This window comes from Lepus europaeus, chromosome 18 (genome assembly GCF_033115175.1).
Source record: "Lepus europaeus isolate LE1 chromosome 18, mLepTim1.pri, whole genome shotgun sequence".
Classification (NCBI taxonomy): domain Eukaryota; kingdom Metazoa; phylum Chordata; class Mammalia; order Lagomorpha; family Leporidae; genus Lepus; species Lepus europaeus.
In genome coordinates this window covers 11165041-11181379 of record NC_084844.1, presented here as the reverse complement: position 1 = coordinate 11181379, position 16339 = coordinate 11165041, and the positions used below count along the sequence as shown (strand labels likewise).

Genomic DNA, 16339 nt, shown 5'->3' with positions numbered 1-16339 from the left:
TGTCCTGACCTTTGAGATGTCCCCAATCTGTTTCCCTCCTGTCGTCACTGGCTGCTAATTTTGATACACCTGATGTTATTTCAATTGGTATTTCATACTCTCAGGTTGGAACACCCCTTTTCTGCTATTTTGAGCAAATCTTTTTTTTACTTCTTGTAAACTTCTGAGAACTTACTCGAGGGCTGTGAGTAGAGATTATTGTATTCAGACTGGGCCGGTGACTGTAAAATATGTAGAATGGGTGAGGTCTGATTTGAGCCAGTTTGAGAGTTCCCACTCGCAGGTTTTTAGTATGCTTGCGATACACAAAGGTGTTTTGCCTGAACCAGGAAGTACGTTTTACTTGTGGTTATAATGAGGCTCTGGAGGACAGCTGGTATCCACTTGATGTCCTTTTATTTGATTTGTTACAGTTAAAAACTTTCTCCTGGGAACAAGGTTTCCAAACCCTCCGAGCTTGACCCATATCCAGATTTCCGATTGTACTCAGGAGACAGTGGCCTTGAAGAAGCTAGTAACTGCTGAGGTTGATGGAGCCAAGGCAAGTCACTATAGGAGCAGTGCACCAGGGAGTCAAGGTCAAGTTCAGTGGCTCCCACTTGCTGTTTGGGACAGTGCCTTACCTCCTTCCTGAGTCTGACTCCACCCCCGCAGTAAGAGATGGACTGCCTAAAGGAAGTGTACTCTGGAGCCCACCACTGGCTTCCGGTGGATTTTCTGAAATTTGACTTCAGCCCTCAGCTTGTCAAATTAGCCTGGCCGGAGTCTGGGGCTGACTGTTCTGCCGTGCCGTCGGCTATGACGTTCTGCTCTCCATGGGCCTCTACACACGCCTCCACTGTCTTGAGGATGGTTTGGAGTCTCCGATCCAGGGCAAGGAGGTGGGGTTCTGTGAGGATGGGGGCAAGCTGGTCCTCCAGCAGTGACTCCCGCATCACGTCACTGAGCCTGTAGTCGGCTTGGGCAAGCAGCTGCAAGTGCTCAAGTGTTTTCCTTTTTATCCTGAGAAGACAAAGTCACAGGAACCAAATAAGCAAAGGTAAAGAAAGGAACTTGCCTGGACCTCTTCCCCCACATGGTTGGGAGGCGGATGTTCAGATGTTCTTAGAGCCTCTCAAGCACATTGAATGAAAACCAGGTGGGAGGGGAGTGAGGAAAGGTGCCATCCAGTGTTTAGCACTCCTTTGCCCAATCTCTTTGGTCAGGAGCCTGCTGAGCCATTTGTACTACAGTAATGACTGTCACTCACAGTGATGTTAGGCCTGGTGTTTGCCCTGACATTGCTCAGGGAACCAAACTTGAAGTGACACTTAAGATTTTTCAAGGAGATAGAAAGCTAATGGGAAAAATTCCTAGTAGGTGAACTGACAAAGCTGTCTGCCGGCTCAAAAGCCCTGGGTTCTGCCAGTCTCTGTGAGTGTCAGATCCTAAAATCAGAGGGATACAGATGGGATGGGACCAGTCTTGACTTTAGAATAATTTTTAGTAAAGATTGATTTATTTAAAAGGCAGAGTTAGAGAGAGAGAGAGAGAGAGAGAGAGAAGAGAGACAGAGATCTTTCATCCTGTGGTTCACTCCCCAGATGGTTGCAATGAATGGGGCTGTGCTAGGCGGGAGCCAGGAGCCAGGAGCTTCCTCTGGGCCTCCCATGTGGCTGTAGGGGCCCAAGCACTTGGGCCATCTTCTGCTGCTTTCCCAGGTGCATTAGCAGGGAGCTAGATGGGGAGCAGCCAGGGCTCAAACTGGCACTACAGACCGTGGCTTAACTCGCTACGCCACAGCACTGGCCCCTGGGTTTCTTTCCAGATGCGTAAGCTGCTGAGTTGTCTGGCTTCTGTCACCACACCAGTTTTTCCCATCCTGCTCAGGAGGGGAGGGAGGAGGAAGACGTGTTTAAGTGCACCTAAGACGTCGATAAAGCCCATCCATACTCCCCTCCGAGTTCCCCACAACTGACGAGGTCCCACTAGGTGTGAAACACATGTTTACAATTGGCTCTGGATGCTGTGGCTGAGCAGGTGGACAATTTCACAATCCTGGCTAAAACAGGAGAGGGAGGCAAGTAGGTTAGATGTCCTCCAGAGGAATGGTGGCCAGGACTTCACTTCGAAGGTGATCAGACAGTAATAGTTAATGAAGGTTGTCAGGCTCTGCCAAAGTGGGTGAGTATCTGAGCTGGTTAAAGATAAAAGGCGGTGATGGCAGCCTTCAAAGATGGGATCCTACTCCGTCCCATGCCGGAGGAAAAAGCCTGAGCGTTGCCTGGGGAGGAGCTGATGGTTGCAAGCGCAGGAAGTGAGGTGTTTCACATCACCCTACCCAGCCACGTCTAGGCCGGTGAAGACTGGCTCCAGGCTCCGGGCTTGGCGGCAAGCAGGCTGCCGGCCCCAGCTGCTCCCTGCCCTGTTACCTGCAGGCGGGACACTCACATGCAGCACTGCGAGAGAGGCGACAGGATGGACAGCTCGTCGTGGGAGTGTCGTCCGAACCTGGGGGGAGAAACGGGCTTCTGCATGGTGCCAAGGGCATCGTTTGCACTCCCTCGTGCTGCTCTCTTCTCTGCCTCAGCCTTTTTTGAACCAGCGGTTGGGGTAAAAATGCCTGGGATTGTGGCAGCCGCCTCTCCAGCCCATCTCCGTCTGCTGATATAAAGCGTCTTTCCAAGGATGTTAAAACCAACCTCACAGGGCCAGCTGTGAGGATAAAAGCCTTGTTGTCTGCCTCCAGGAGCTGTGTGGTTTAAAAAAAAAATACAGCAAACCTCAGCCTGCTTCACTGGAGGGCACAGAAGGTGCATGGGCTGGAGGGCAGGCAGGTGGCACTTGGCAAAGATGAAGAGGAAAAAGGGCGAGGAGATGGCCCGTGGCGGTGGAGGCGCAGCCTGGAGCCTCTGCTTTCCCTGAGCCCCTGCACTGGAGCGTGGCTGCAGACAGGGGTGCCGGACCCCGAGTTGGACTTACCCTCTGGCGTTGTCAAGGTGAATAAGGAACCCATCATCCCCAAATTTGGTGAACATCTCGTAATGGTGGCGATCCATATTGCCTGTGGGGGAAGGGGGCAGGGGATGGGAGCTGGGGCTGGGGCTGGGGCACAGGTACCCCCGCCCCCTGAGCCCTCTGCAGGGAGGGAGGCCGGTGAGCAGTTCAGAGACAGGAGTCGGAACCTGGGCCATGGGCTGCCATTTCCCCAAGGGTGTTAGAGAAGGAAGCTAAACAAGCAAACACCAGGTGAGTGGTCTTGGATCCAAGGCGTAGCCTGGGTCCCAGTCCCAGCCCCAGGGGCAGAAACATTGAGCGAGGGAGAGCAGGCATGGGGGTGTTGGCCACCTTTGCTTCTGTAACTGTGTAACCCTGGGCCCTCCTGTGGCCACACATTGTGGTGCGCTGTTCCCCCCACCTGATTTCCGCTGACACGGTGAAGGGAACATCTAACAGCTCTGACGCCCACAGGCCTTGTGGCAGGCTGGGTGCCTGCCTTAGGAGTGGTGACCCTAACAACTGCCTCCGGTTGTCTCAAGTTGGGGGCAGCACATGTACTTCTGTCCTCTTGGGCCTCTGCCATGTCTGAGGCTGGGGAGGTGTGGGGTGTTCAGTGCTCATCAGCCAGCCCGGCTGCAACTTTCCAGTCAAGGCCAAGGGGACTCCCAGGCCAACCAGGGTCTGCCAGGCGCCCTAGCACGGGGACCCACCTATGAGGAAGTCGAAGATGGCCATGTCGATGATGTTGAGCAGCCGGTTGCTGCTGTTGTACGGGTAGATCTGCTTCACTGTGTCACAGTAGCGGGGGTTGAGCTCCCACCTGAGGGTGAGAAGAAGTCCAAGGGCTGGAAAAGCCAGACAGCGAGGAGTTGGGGGCCCACCCCACTCCCGATGCCTGCCTCCCTGCCTCCCTGGTCCTGCCTGGACTGCCGGCAGCTTCTTGGCATGCCGGGCAGTGGCCGGGTCGTTTGGAGGACCCTGGGCAGTGCCCCGTGGGAGGCTACAGAGTCCACATGGGGAGAAGCTTCTGGTCCTATTGTTCTGTTGGCATCAACCGGACGGCTGGGGTGCCCCAGGGCAGAGGGGAGACGACAGGGCAGGTGGAGGCGGGCACTGGAACCCTGGCCCTCGCCCAGGTCACACTTCTCTCGTTCATGTTCCTCTGCCCCGTTTCCATCGGGGCCTCTTCCTCACAAAACCCCTTAGCATCTGTCGTGTCCTCCAGCCGTTCCTCCTTGGTCACTGCCCCTCCCACCATGGTGGAGGCGGCCTGGCAGTTGGGCCTGTCACTCAGCTAACACTGAGGACCTGTGATGGGCCCTGGGGTGTGCCAGGCCCTGGGGCTCAGCAAGGGGGGGGGTCCTTGGCTTCATGCGTCTTGCTCCGGGGAGCCAGGGGCCTGCCCCACGGCTCCTTGGTGCCTCTCTGTTACAGAAGGATTGTGTTTCTGTGATCTGCCTGCTGCTCTGCCCCCACTGGACCGTGGAGCTTCCTGGGGAGAGGGCAGCCTGTGTCTGTGATGTCCATACCCACCAGCACTTAGGGGTAGGTGTGTGGTAGGTGCTTCATAGCTGAATATATGAACTGAAGTGTGAGGACAGACCCAGGCCACCTGCATCAATGTGGAGAGCCCCAGGAAGCGCACGTTTTGGAGGGCGTCCATCAGGAGGGAGGGGGAACCTGGCACGCACAGCTTGGGAAAAGGCAGGAGAGGGAGCATTGCCTTTTGTGGAGGTGGGGCTGCTGTGTGTTGCTCAACCATGTGTCCTGCGCATGCATTTTCAACTCTCAGTAGGAAGAGGGCCAAAGGAGCACCCAGGCAGCTTCCGGGGTCCCAAAGCCAGGCCAGCCAGAGGTCTCGGGTCTAGGGAGCATGGCAACTCTCCAGGACTGGACTCGCAGGGCTGGGGGCACGGCATTGTGGCCAGGGAGCCAACTCACTCCTCTTTTCCCTCCAGCGAGTAGGAGCGGATCCAGGGGTTGGGCACAGACAGCCTGGGGGCCAGGTTGAGGGATGGCAGGAAGGCAGAGAGCGAGCCCTCCAGCAGGTGCGGGTTGCCACAGACAGCGTATTCGGTCTTGCACATGTACGGACACTTGGCGAAGAAGCACACGTTGCTGGCTGGAGGTTGGGAGAGGAGACAGACGTGAGAGGGGGGCTTGGAGGCGCGCCATCTTCCTGTCCTGAGAAATCCACCGGGAGAGATGGGGAACCTGAAACTCAGCTTGGGAAAAGGCAGAGGAAGGAGTGATGCCTTTTCCAGAGGTGGGGCTAGGGATTACTGCTCAAGCAATTTTGAAATAGAGCAAAGACAGGGTGGGACCCCCATCTCACCATATCCTGTCCACATGACAAGGACATTCTTCGGTACCCTGATTCCAGGGAGGCCACTTGTGTAGGTTGGGTGCCTACACAGGCTGGTCAGCACCTCACAGCCTTACCCGGTCCACACTTCCTCTTGTGTTATCCTCAAGCAGACCAGATGGGAGTGTGAGATGCCGGCATCCGCCCATCCAGTCCTGCATGTGCTACCGGCAGGGGCCAGACCTCTGCCGCACCTAACGGTGACCTGTGCCTTTCAACCGCACTGGGGACTCTACCTGGGGAGACAAAGAAGACGCTCTGCAGGATCTCATTCTTGGTGACCTCTAGGATCTCCTTGGTGACATTCACTAGCCTCCCCACGGTTGGCGGCACTCGTCGGAAGTCCAGGATCCTGGAAGAGAGGGGGCCCTGTTGGCATCTCAGGGATGGTCAGGGAGGTGGGGAGGAGAGGACCTGTACCTAGGTGGGAGCACATTCGGAATCGGCTGACATTCCTGGCCGTGCCCAGCAGGTGGCCACAGAGGGTGGGGGGGTCTCTGCGGTAGTGGGCTGCTGGTGCCCAGGGCAGATCCAGGACTAGGGAGGTAGAGAGAGAATCCTTACCCCCACCAAGCCTCCTGGGCTTTCTTCCACCCACCCAGGCCGTGTTATAGGGGTCTTGTTCACACGCAGGTTGTGACTGAGGCTCAGGGTGAGGCTCGCCCGTTTCTAAAAAGCTCTTGGGTGGTGCCCGTGAGGCTACTCCAGAGCCCACACTTGGAACAGCAATGCCTGAGCACGTGGGAGGAGCCAGGAAGTTCAGGGGCGTGGTTTCACCACTAGTCTCCTGACCTGAAGACTCCTTGCACCAATGGGAGTGGCCGCCTTCTCATTCTCAGATCAGGAAAACTAGAGCGAAGGGCAATGCCATGTAGAAGGCGGCCCCCTGGGCAGCGGGGCAGGGTTAGTTTTCTTTCTAAATTGTTCTTTTTGTTACATTGAGATCCAGTATTTTTCGATCCATGGGATCGCATTGGAGGGTTGGGTTCGAAGGACCACACTGAAGTATGAAGAGGGTGGAAAGTGAGGGGCAGGTGTTTGGCACAAGGGTGAAGATGCTGCTTGGGACATCTGTATCCCATGTAAGAGAGCCTAGGTTCAAGTCCCTCTCTGCTTCCGATTCTCCCTGCCTGCTAACAGCGCACCCTGGGAGGCAGCAGATGATGGCTCGATGGCTCAAGTGCCTGGGTCCCTGCCACCCACATGGGAGACCTGGATGGAGTTCCAGGCTCTTGGCTTCTTCCTGGCCCAGCTCTGGCTGTTGCAAGCTTTTGGATTTTTTTTTTTTTGCAAGCAGATGGATGATCTCTGTCTCTCTGTTTTTCAAATAAATAAAGAATTTTTAAAAGTAGAAAGCCAGGGAGTTTCCCTCTGAAGGTCTGTCCAGCGCCCTTCCGGCCCGCGTCATCCCCTGGGGCCAGACCCTACCTGTCCAGATGGAAAGCTGCGATCTCAGCGTTGTGTCTCTGGAAGTCGATGAAATAGAAGAAGTCCTCGGGCGTCTCCTCGTCTCGCTGCTGTCTGGAGGCAGGGAGGGAGTCACGCCCTGGACTCAGGCCTCAGCTGTGAGCCCGAGAAGACAGCTGAGGGGCCTGATCCGCGAGAAAGCCCCTGCCCCGACACTCTCCACGTCAGACGGGCCGAGCAGCGACAAAGCAGGAGTGGCCCTGCGCTCCCCGGGCTCAGGGAAGATGCGCAACCAAGTTTCCACTGCTCGGTGACAGTGGCTGCTTCTTCCGAAAGCCTAGCAGTTGTGAGGGAAGAAATACAGACGCTGTGCTGCGGGTGTGAACAGGAGAGAGACTGCTTGGCGGAACCAGAGGTTGTGCAGTCCAGATGCCACGGGCTGAAAAGGGTGCGGCGTGAGCCAGGACCGGAAAATGGAAAAGTGCCCCGGAGACGCAGTTTCGTATGAGGTTTGAAGAACAGACCAGCTCTGGCTCTTAGCGTGATTTAGGACAAATGACACGAGACTGGCCCTTCAGACAAAATAACATGAGCAGGTCCAGCTGGACGGAGCGTTGCGGGAGGCTGGAATAGCAGATACTGATTTCTGTGCACATTAAAATCCGTGATGGATTCCTGCCCGTGTGCACGTGTGTGTGTGTGCACTTGTGTGTGTTCAGGACAGCGTCTCCTGATCTCAAAGGGCGCCATGGGCTGACTTCCGGCCTCTAGGGCTGAGTTTGCCTTGATGCTGACAAACATGGAAGAATGAGGCTCGGGCTGATTTTATAATCCTTCACGTGCATGTGGGACTCTTACGATGGCTTGCAAAGACAATGTAAATGTACGTCGTGTTGCAGACATCTGTAAATAAACAGCGCTGGCAGTTGAAATGGGGGATGTGCACTTTGCCAAAAAAGCGCAAGCCAGTCCTGGAAACCACAGCGAGGTGCTGCCAAAAGCGAAGATTCTATTTTAAAAGCCACGGCCACATTTATAGCACAGCGCTCCTCGCTCAGGCCTCCCCCCCCTTCTCCACAGCATCGCTGTGGACGCCTAGGCCTGGGCCAACAGAATGGGTCCCCGGTCTCGTTCTAATTCCTGAATTTCATCCACAGGAATACGAGGCTACTTGAAAAAGTTTGCGGGAAATGGAAATCAAGATAAGTTTATTTTGGGAGCAAGAAATTGTTGAAGTCCATGCAAGGAAGAATTTATCAAAAAGTTCCCCAAAAATGCATATAATGAAAAAGCCTGTGTATGGATTTCAGCATTTCTTTGCACCCAGATGAACTTGATCTTTTAATTCCTTTTCCACACACTTTGGAGTGCCCTTGACTGTAATCTTTCAGAACTCCTTTAGGATTTTCAAAAACATCGTTTCCTTGTTTTGTCTGGCACATGGTGGTTGCGATTTTTAAATTTGAAAGCTATTTTTACTTTGTTCCCAAAGGTGAATATCTACTTTCCCTCTTTAGTAAGAAAAAAAAAAAAAAAAAAAAAAAAACAAAAAACAGATGCTATTCACTTTAAATTCCAGAAAAAGATTTTTTTTTCAGAAAAAGCATGATTTTTTTCAAAGCACGCTTCTTAAGAGGATACCATTTTGATTGTGAACTACATTTTCTAGAGCTGTACACTGAACTTTGTTCTATGGCATAAGAATGGGTAAAATGGCCCTCAGCACTGGATGGTGGCGCTTTGGGGTTGTGCTCCAGCAAAAGGCTGGTGATTGGGGCAACTGTCATATTTGTTTCTAACTGTCGGGGCAGAGAGATGTTACTTTATTTTCCTACAAACAAAACAAAACGAAACAAAAAAGCCACCAGCAGGTTCCAGTGGCTTGCCCCTTCCTGACACGGAAAAGTGAAACAGGAGCTCTTGTGTGCACACTGGCTTCCGTTTTCGACAACAGAGGCTCGCAATGTGCCAGCTGAGAGGATTCTGCTCCTGGGAGTCAATTCAGGGATGTGGGAGCTGTGTCGAATGTGCAGACTCACTACAACCTCCGGCTCCTCATGAACACTGCATGTTTCTACAGCAATGCGCTCCAAGCTGCCTCTCCCTAACCAGTGCTCGCTGCTGGGGCTGGTGCTGGGGTGCAGTGGGTTAAGTTACTGCCTGTAGCGCTGGCATCCTGTGTGGATGCCGGATTGAGTCCCAGCTGCTCCACTTCTGATGCAGCTCCCTGCTAATGTGCCTGAGAAAGCAGCGAAGATGGCCCAAGTGCTTGGGCCCCTGCACCCATGCGAAAGACTTGGATGAAGCTCCTGGCTTTGGCCTGGCCCAGCCTTGGCTGTTGTGGGTATTTGGGAAGTGAACCAGGGGATAGAAGACTTTCTCTCTCTCTCTCTCTCTCTCTCTCTCTCTCTCTCTCTCTCTCTCTCTCTGTTTCTGCCTCTCTCTCTCTGTAACTCTGCCTTTCAAATAAGTAAATAAATCTTTTAAAAAGAGTGCATGACTATTGATGATTTAAAACTCATGGCTGGAATCTCTTTGGCAGCTCTTGTGTTCAGCTGTGCGTCGTGCCAGAGTCACCTGCCCACTATGGAAGCTCGGCTCATCACCGTGTGTGTTGCTGCCATAGCTCCCGTTGGAAAGCAACACGAGTGAGCGATGACGGATTTTGGCACTTTATATGCCTGAATATAAAATGCAGTGTCGCTGGAAATTGTCCCTAGGGAAGAGAGTCTTGCAAATTTTCTTGTTTCGTTTCTCAAATGATGAGGGTCCCCTTGGTCACTTTGTTTCATTCAGGACAGACTCTTTCACCTGAAATGAGTTTGGTCCATGCTGGTTTCACTGCCTGATGGAACTGCCTACAACAGGTGGTTCGTGGTGATGGGGGAGGGGAATTGGAGAACTGATTTAACAATGACCCTGAACTTGACTGAGTGATGTTAACCAATGTCAAAAACTTTTTAACAAGTGCAATGTGAGTTGGTGGTGGGGAAGCAGTATTTCTAAATCTATATGGCATATTACATATATTTGATGAGATGTAAAAATTCATATGTATGTAGACATTTGTCTCATGTTCATCTTTGAAAAGTTATGTATTTAGATGGACCAAGAAACTGATTCCTACATCAGAAAACCAGGTTAAGCTCCTTATACAGCAGTGGTTCTCTAGGTTACTTAGACCCGGAGGCCACAGAGGGATGCTCCAAGTCCAAGTGTCCAATGGACTCCGAGAGGGTGGGAGAAGGCCATGGGGATTATCTCAGGCTACCCGGTGAAGCTCACATGCAGCCGTCCACCCCGACCCCGCCCTCCGGAGGGCTTAGGCAGCTCAGGGACTGAGCGTCCGGCCTCCGGACCCCGCCCCAAGGGCCAGCTGCCCGCCGCAGGCCTCCACTCCATCGGTGGAAGGGCTGCTCTGGGAATCGTTTTTACCATCACTGAGCTGCCGCGGCGGGCACGGCGGCGAGGATGGCGGTCACTTACCTCATGGGCTTGAACATGGCCTTCCCGAAGTCGGAGAAGCGCAGCACTAGCTTCAGGTGGACCCCGCTGGGCTTCACGACTGGGAGGAGGCAGAGAGTGCGTTAGGTCCATACACCCAGCCAATGTCTTCTGCTTTCTCTAATTTTTTTTAACTAATGTGTAGTACGTTTTTATGGGGTACAGTACAATTTCTTTAAAGTGTTCAAATTTTAGTTATTTATTTAGGACAGAAAGGGATGGGCATCAGATATACAGAGAGACAGAGACGGCTGGTCCACTCCCCAAATGCCTACAACATCTGGGGCTGGGCATGGCCAAAGCCAGCAGCTGGGAACTCAACCCAGGTCTCTCACAAGGGTGGTAGGGATTCGTGTACTTAAGCTCTCCCCACCACCTTTCAGCAGGAGCCTGGCATCGCAAGTGGAGCTTCTTCTCCAAGGGGCCAGGCCATGAGTGTGTGCCCGGGAGCAAGAGACAGTACTTTGTCAGCATGGGAGAAAGGCAAGCTCTACAGGTTTCCTCAGATAGATGCTCGCCAAAAATCCCCAAGAACGTTTTCCTAAGAAGAACGGACCCTTTCTTGTGTCTTAGTTGCACTTTGTAGCCTCTGATTGTGGGAGCCATAGACCAGTCTGCTTCTCTTTCTCCCTTCCTGTTTGAGGCTGTGTCCCAGGCTGGGGGTACAGTGCAGTGAGTGCACCTCCTTGCATTTTGCACATGAGGGGTCAAGTGTTTAGCCTAGCAATTAGGACACCCACGTCCTGTGTGGATTCAGTACCCAGCTCTAGGCTCCCCAGTTTCTACTTCCTGCTAATGCATGGCCTGGGAGGCAGCAGCGATGGGCCAAATACTGGGTCCCCGCTACCCATATGGGAGACCTGAATTGCGTTCCTGGCTCTTGGCTCTGCCCAGTTGTCATGGCTCCATCTCTCTGCCTCTCAACGAACTAACTAAAAATTTAAAAAGCAATTTGCATCTGAGTCACCTCACTGGCCTCAGCCTCTTAGCCCTGCAGTAAGCTCTTGTGAGGGTCACAGCAAATGTCTCCCTCGCCTTGTGTTCTAGAACGTGGCAAACAGCAGGTGCTTAGTTAAAGGACAGGAAAGCCTGGGCCCTGTAAACCTTTGTCTTTCACACCTTTGATACGTTATGCCACCTGGATAAATTTCTCACCTGTTCAACCCATTGAGGTAAATGAACAAGGCTATCCTGTGGCTGGAGGTGACTGACAGGGGGCTTCAGTGTCCAGGGCCACCCATAACCAGTCCACAGCACCCCCCCCCCCCCACCATGGGAGCTCTGCTACACTCTCTTAGCTTTTTGCTTCTGTTAGTCATTTGCCCCAGCAGGGGGTCTCAAGTTTGCCTGCACTAGACTTACACAGAGCACTTACAAATGCAGATGCCTGGGCCTCACCTGGGGAGGTGATTCTAATAAAAGCTCCCCAGGTGAATCCAGGACGTTGCTGGCCTGGCTTCTTCAATTTGAAATTGCACCCCTGCTACGTGTTGTCACAATCCAGATTGAGATTCAGAAAATCAGAGTAGAGCCTGAGGCTCTGTGTTTCCAACAAGCTCCCCAGGGATGCTGATGATGTCTGTCCCTGGACCGTGTGTGTGTGTGTGTGTGTGTGTGGGGGGGGGGGGGGGGTCCTACACTAGTGCACTTCTGAAATGCCTTTTCTTTCTGTGGGGTGGGGGTGAGTTAGGGAGGGGGCGCATCTCAGGGATTGGGCAGAGAGAAGTGTGCATCTTCCATCCCTGGCAGGGCCATCCCTGGAGTGGGTGCTAGGACGATGAGGGGGCAGGTTGTAGGCAGGGCCAGGACACTTACTCTGGGTACAGTCACAGGCTCCCAGCAAGGCTTTCTCATCCTGACTGTAATCTGCAGAGGAGGAAAAAGGCAGTGAGAACTCCCAACCATGCTCCCGGGAGAGCCAACCACACGGGGACCCTAGATTTTGCTTCACCAGAGGGGGCTACTGTGATGTAGACCTTGACCCTTCAGTAGGGGATCTCCTGGAGCCCAAGGGGCTGCCGCCTCCCACCCTGCTCCATCCCAGGGCCCGCGCTCTCCAGCCCTTCAGTGGATGTTCCAGCAACACCTGCCTGGGAGACCAAGTCTGGTTTTATCCGTGCTAACGATGTACTGTGTCACCGCACACTCTCATAGCACTTCAGAGCACACAGAGGGCCTGGGTTGGAATCCCAGCCTCCCAACTAGGTCCTTGGCCAGGTTACCCAGTTTCTCTGAGTCTTGGTTTTCCCATGGCAATGATCCTGCCCTTGCCATAAGGTGGCTGTCTAACAGAAGACGCACCCGATGAACAGTAGGGGTCGCCTTTCTCTCAGGGTGCAGGACACCTCCTGTGCTTCCCTGATGGGGTCCTGATGAGGCTAGGGTTAGAAGATCTCTTTTCAAAGGGAAAAAGATGGAAGCCCATGTTTTTATTACCCATCTGTCAGCACCAGCCCTTTGGCAGGTGCACCCAGCCTCCCTGGCGCACGGTCGGCCCCTCCTGCCTGAGCCCAGGAACCGCACCAGCGCTGATGGTGGGGAAGTGCCTCATGTCGTGCAGGAGTTTGCTGACCGCGGGACTGGACGGGGAGTACAGCCCGTGGCTGTTGATCCCCAGGTGGAACTGGACCCAGCTGGCCTCGAGTCGTAGCTGCAGTGGGGGGTCCAGCGAGGTGAGGTTCATCTGCTCTTTGTACATCTTGTGTCGCCTGAAAGAGTCAGGGGTTTTGTTTTCGTTATTTTTTTAATTGGAGGAACAAGAAGGCAGAGACCTGCTGAAGCCCTCGGCTGCGTTCTCCACACTCGTTCTTTCACTCACTCAGGAGTGCGTTGAGCACCTGCTGTGTGCCAGGCTTTAAGCTGTGCTTGGGACCCCAAGGAGGAGGAAAGCAGCCACGTGGTCCTTCCTCATCCTCACCGGAGTTACCATCTGCTGAGTGAAATAGGCAAAGAGACCATCCATACATGGTACACAAGGGCAGCAAAGCAAGCATGATACACAAGGACATGGGGCCTCGCCCCACACTTCATGTCTCAAGGCATCAGGAGGTAGGGGAGAGAAGGTAGTTGTTGAGAATGAAAAGAATGGAGGGTGAAGCTTGAAGCTGAATCAATACAGCATAGAGGAAAAGAAGAATTCATTAGCAACTGGCTGTCCATCCTGCTTGGCAGCCTTTTCTGCGAGGATTAAAAAAAAAAAAATGTAAAAACTGCTGGCCCTGCCATTGACAAGTATCGAGTCTAGTTCAGGAGCGGGACAGGTTGCACGTCTGTGAAAGAATCAAGGCAAACTATAAGGCCACTTATGTCAACTGCTAGACATGCGGTGCAGATTGAAACACCAGAGCAGTTTGGAGATGGGAAAGATGATTCTACGATGAAGCAGACAGGGGGCTGTTGACTGTGGGGGGAGAGAGGACTTCACTATATCCTACAGAATCGTGGTGCTCGGGCTGAAGTGGAGACGGGGCAGGTGCTCTTGCGTTGGGAAGTAAATGAGCAGAGGCGTTGAGGCAAGGCAAGGGAACACCCTGTTGTTTTAGACATTCTGCAGAAGGAATAATGGTAGGGACTTCTCTTCCGAGAGAGCAGGCTCTTGGCTAGCCTTCCAGCTTGGCTTGGGGTAAGGAGACTGCAGCTTATCCCATGCCTGAAGATCAACAGCAGGTCCATCCAGCCAGCCGCTGCCTTCCCCACCTGGACAAAGGAGCAATTTTCCCTGTTGGGATCATTCTTTTTATTTTATTTTTTAATTAATTAATTTAACAGGTAGAGTTAGACAATGAGAGAGAGAGACAGAAATGTCTTCCTTCCATTGGTTCACCCCCCAAATGGTTGCTACGGCCGGCGCTGCGCTGATCCGAAGCCAGGAGCCAGGTGCCTCCTCCTGGTCTCCCATGCGGGTGCAGAGCCCAAGCACTTGGGCCATCCTCCGCTGCCCTCCCGTGCCACAGCAGAGAGCTGGACTGGAAGAGGAGCAACCGGGACTAGAACCAGGCACCCATATGGGATGCTGGTGCCGCAGGCGGAGGATTAACCAAGTGAGCCACGGCGCTGGCCCCTGGGATCATTCTTAAGCAAGTAATGTTAAACTGCTTTCGACCCAGTGTTTTATGAAAATAAAGAGAAAGGCCAAGTTGTTGACCAGGTCTGTAGGCCACTGCCAGCTTTTCCTTACCCTATCAGCATTTTCTTTTCTTTTCTTTTCTTTTCTTTTCTTTTCTTTTCTTTTCTTTTCTTTTCTTTTCTTTTCTTTTCTTTTCTTTTCTTTTCTTTTCTTTTCTTTTCTTTCTTTCTTTCTTTCTTTCTTTCTTTCTTTCTTTCTTTCTTTCTTTCTTTCTTTCTTTCTTTCTTTCTTTCTTTCTTTTTTGACAGGCAGAGTGGATAGTGAGAGAGAGAGACAGAGAGAAAGGTCTTCCTTTTTGCCGTTGGTTCACCCTCCAATGGCCGCTGCGGCCGGCGCATCTCGCTGATCCGAAGCCAGGAGCCAGGTGCTTCTCCTGGTCTCCCATGCGGGTGCAGGGCCCAAGCACTTGGGCCATCCTCCACTGCCTTCCCGGGCCATAGCAGAGAGCTGGCCTGGAAGAGGAGCAACTGGGATAGAATCCGGCGCCCCAACCGGGACTAGAACCCGGTGTGCCAGTGCCACAAGGTGGAGGATTAGCCTGTTAAGCCATGACGCCGGCCATTTTCTTTTCATTTTTAAAAATAGTCTGGCTAGGCTCTGGTTCCCAAGGCTGCACTGAAGCTAAAGCTGTGTGACTCTGCAGTTCTCTGGGGAGTCTGCTGGAAAGAGTGGGAAGTCCTTAGCGAAGTCAGTCGCCCCGAACCAGGCCAGCGCAGCATAGAGCAGGAGGAACAATCCTGCTGGACGAGCTGGGTTTTGGGAGAGGGAAGGGGAGGAGGTGGAGTTTTCTTAAGTGGAGCTCAGGGCTAATGGATTCCAGCTACAACCACAGCTGTGGATACAGCGTCCAAAGCAAATAACAAACGTGGCAGATGGATGCAACTTCTGGACTGGAACAGACTGCTGCTTGAAACAGTCGCGGTGACTGCTGCTGGGGGACCCATGGCTCCTGGTTGGCTTTTCTCTGTCGTTCCTCCTGGTTTCGATGTCTTCATGGTTAGGTAGGGCTGTCAAGAGCCATCTCTTCAGTTGATTTAATCAACTTCCCTGGAGTCCTCTTTATTCCCAAAAGGGTGACCAACAGGGACATGGCTACCGTGGGCTAGGGCAGGCAGCTTGTATTGGCTACGGTGGGAATATTTACATCACGGGAATGGGCAAACGTTACAAGTCAGCTGGGGAGAGCTGGTTTCCATCACACCACTGGCCTGTTCTCTGATGATGGCTGTGTGATTACAGGTATAGAAATGGCCAACATAGAAGACATCTGCTTTCTCCCTTGCTTGTGATGCTTAAGAAAAAAAAAGTAGAATTCTAAGATAGCCAGTCAATATGGCAAGGGGAGCTATTGTTCTTTCTTTTCCTTTTCCTTTTTTTTTTTTTTTTTTCCTGACAAGCAGAGTTAGACAGTGTGAGAGAGAGAGAGAGAGACAGAGAGAAAGGACTTCCTTCATTGTTTCACCCCCCAAATGGCCGCTATGGCCAGCACGCTGTGCTGATCCGAAGCCAGGAGCCAGGTGCTTCTCCTGGTGTCCCATGCGGGTGCAGAGCCCAAGGACTTGGGCCATCCTCCACTGCCTTCCTGGGCCACAGCAGAGAGCTGGATTGGAAGAGGAGCAACTGGGACAGAATCCGGCGCCCCAACTGGGACTAGAACCCAGGGTGCTGGCACTGCAGGCGGAGGATTAGACTAGTGAGCCGTGGCGCTGGCCTATTGTTCTATTTTAAATGGGTATCTTTTTTAAAATTTATTTTTATTTTTTATTCTTTGACAGGCAGAGTGGACAGTGAGAGAGAGACAGAAAGAAAGGTCTTCCTTTTCGCCGTTGGTTCACCTTCCAATGGCCGCCGCGGTAGGCGCGCTGCGACCGGCGCACCGCGCTGATCCGATGGCAGGAGCCAGGTGCTTCTCCTGGTCTCCCATGGGGTGCAGGGCCCAAGCACTTGGGCCATCCTCC

General features: G+C 53.0%; 1 protein-coding gene across 1 annotated transcript in view; it reads right to left on the bottom strand.

Annotated features, from left to right (window-relative positions):
• Positions 1–381: 381 nt before the first annotated feature.
• FAM20A (FAM20A golgi associated secretory pathway pseudokinase) overlaps positions 382–16339 on the bottom strand; it is a 56042-nt gene continuing 40084 nt past the window's right edge. Inside the window, exons 2-11 of the mRNA XM_062215693.1 lie at positions 12779–12963; positions 12071–12121; positions 10238–10316; positions 6773–6865; positions 5581–5696; positions 4921–5101; positions 3690–3799; positions 2962–3043; positions 2431–2490; positions 382–1002 (exon numbers count right to left, since the gene is read on the bottom strand). Of these exons, the coding sequence (XP_062071677.1) occupies positions 738–1002; positions 2431–2490; positions 2962–3043; positions 3690–3799; positions 4921–5101; positions 5581–5696; positions 6773–6865; positions 10238–10316; positions 12071–12121; positions 12779–12963 (1222 nt within the window). The 3' untranslated portion in view covers positions 382–737. The remainder of the gene's footprint in view (positions 1003–2430; positions 2491–2961; positions 3044–3689; positions 3800–4920; positions 5102–5580; positions 5697–6772; positions 6866–10237; positions 10317–12070; positions 12122–12778; positions 12964–16339) is intronic.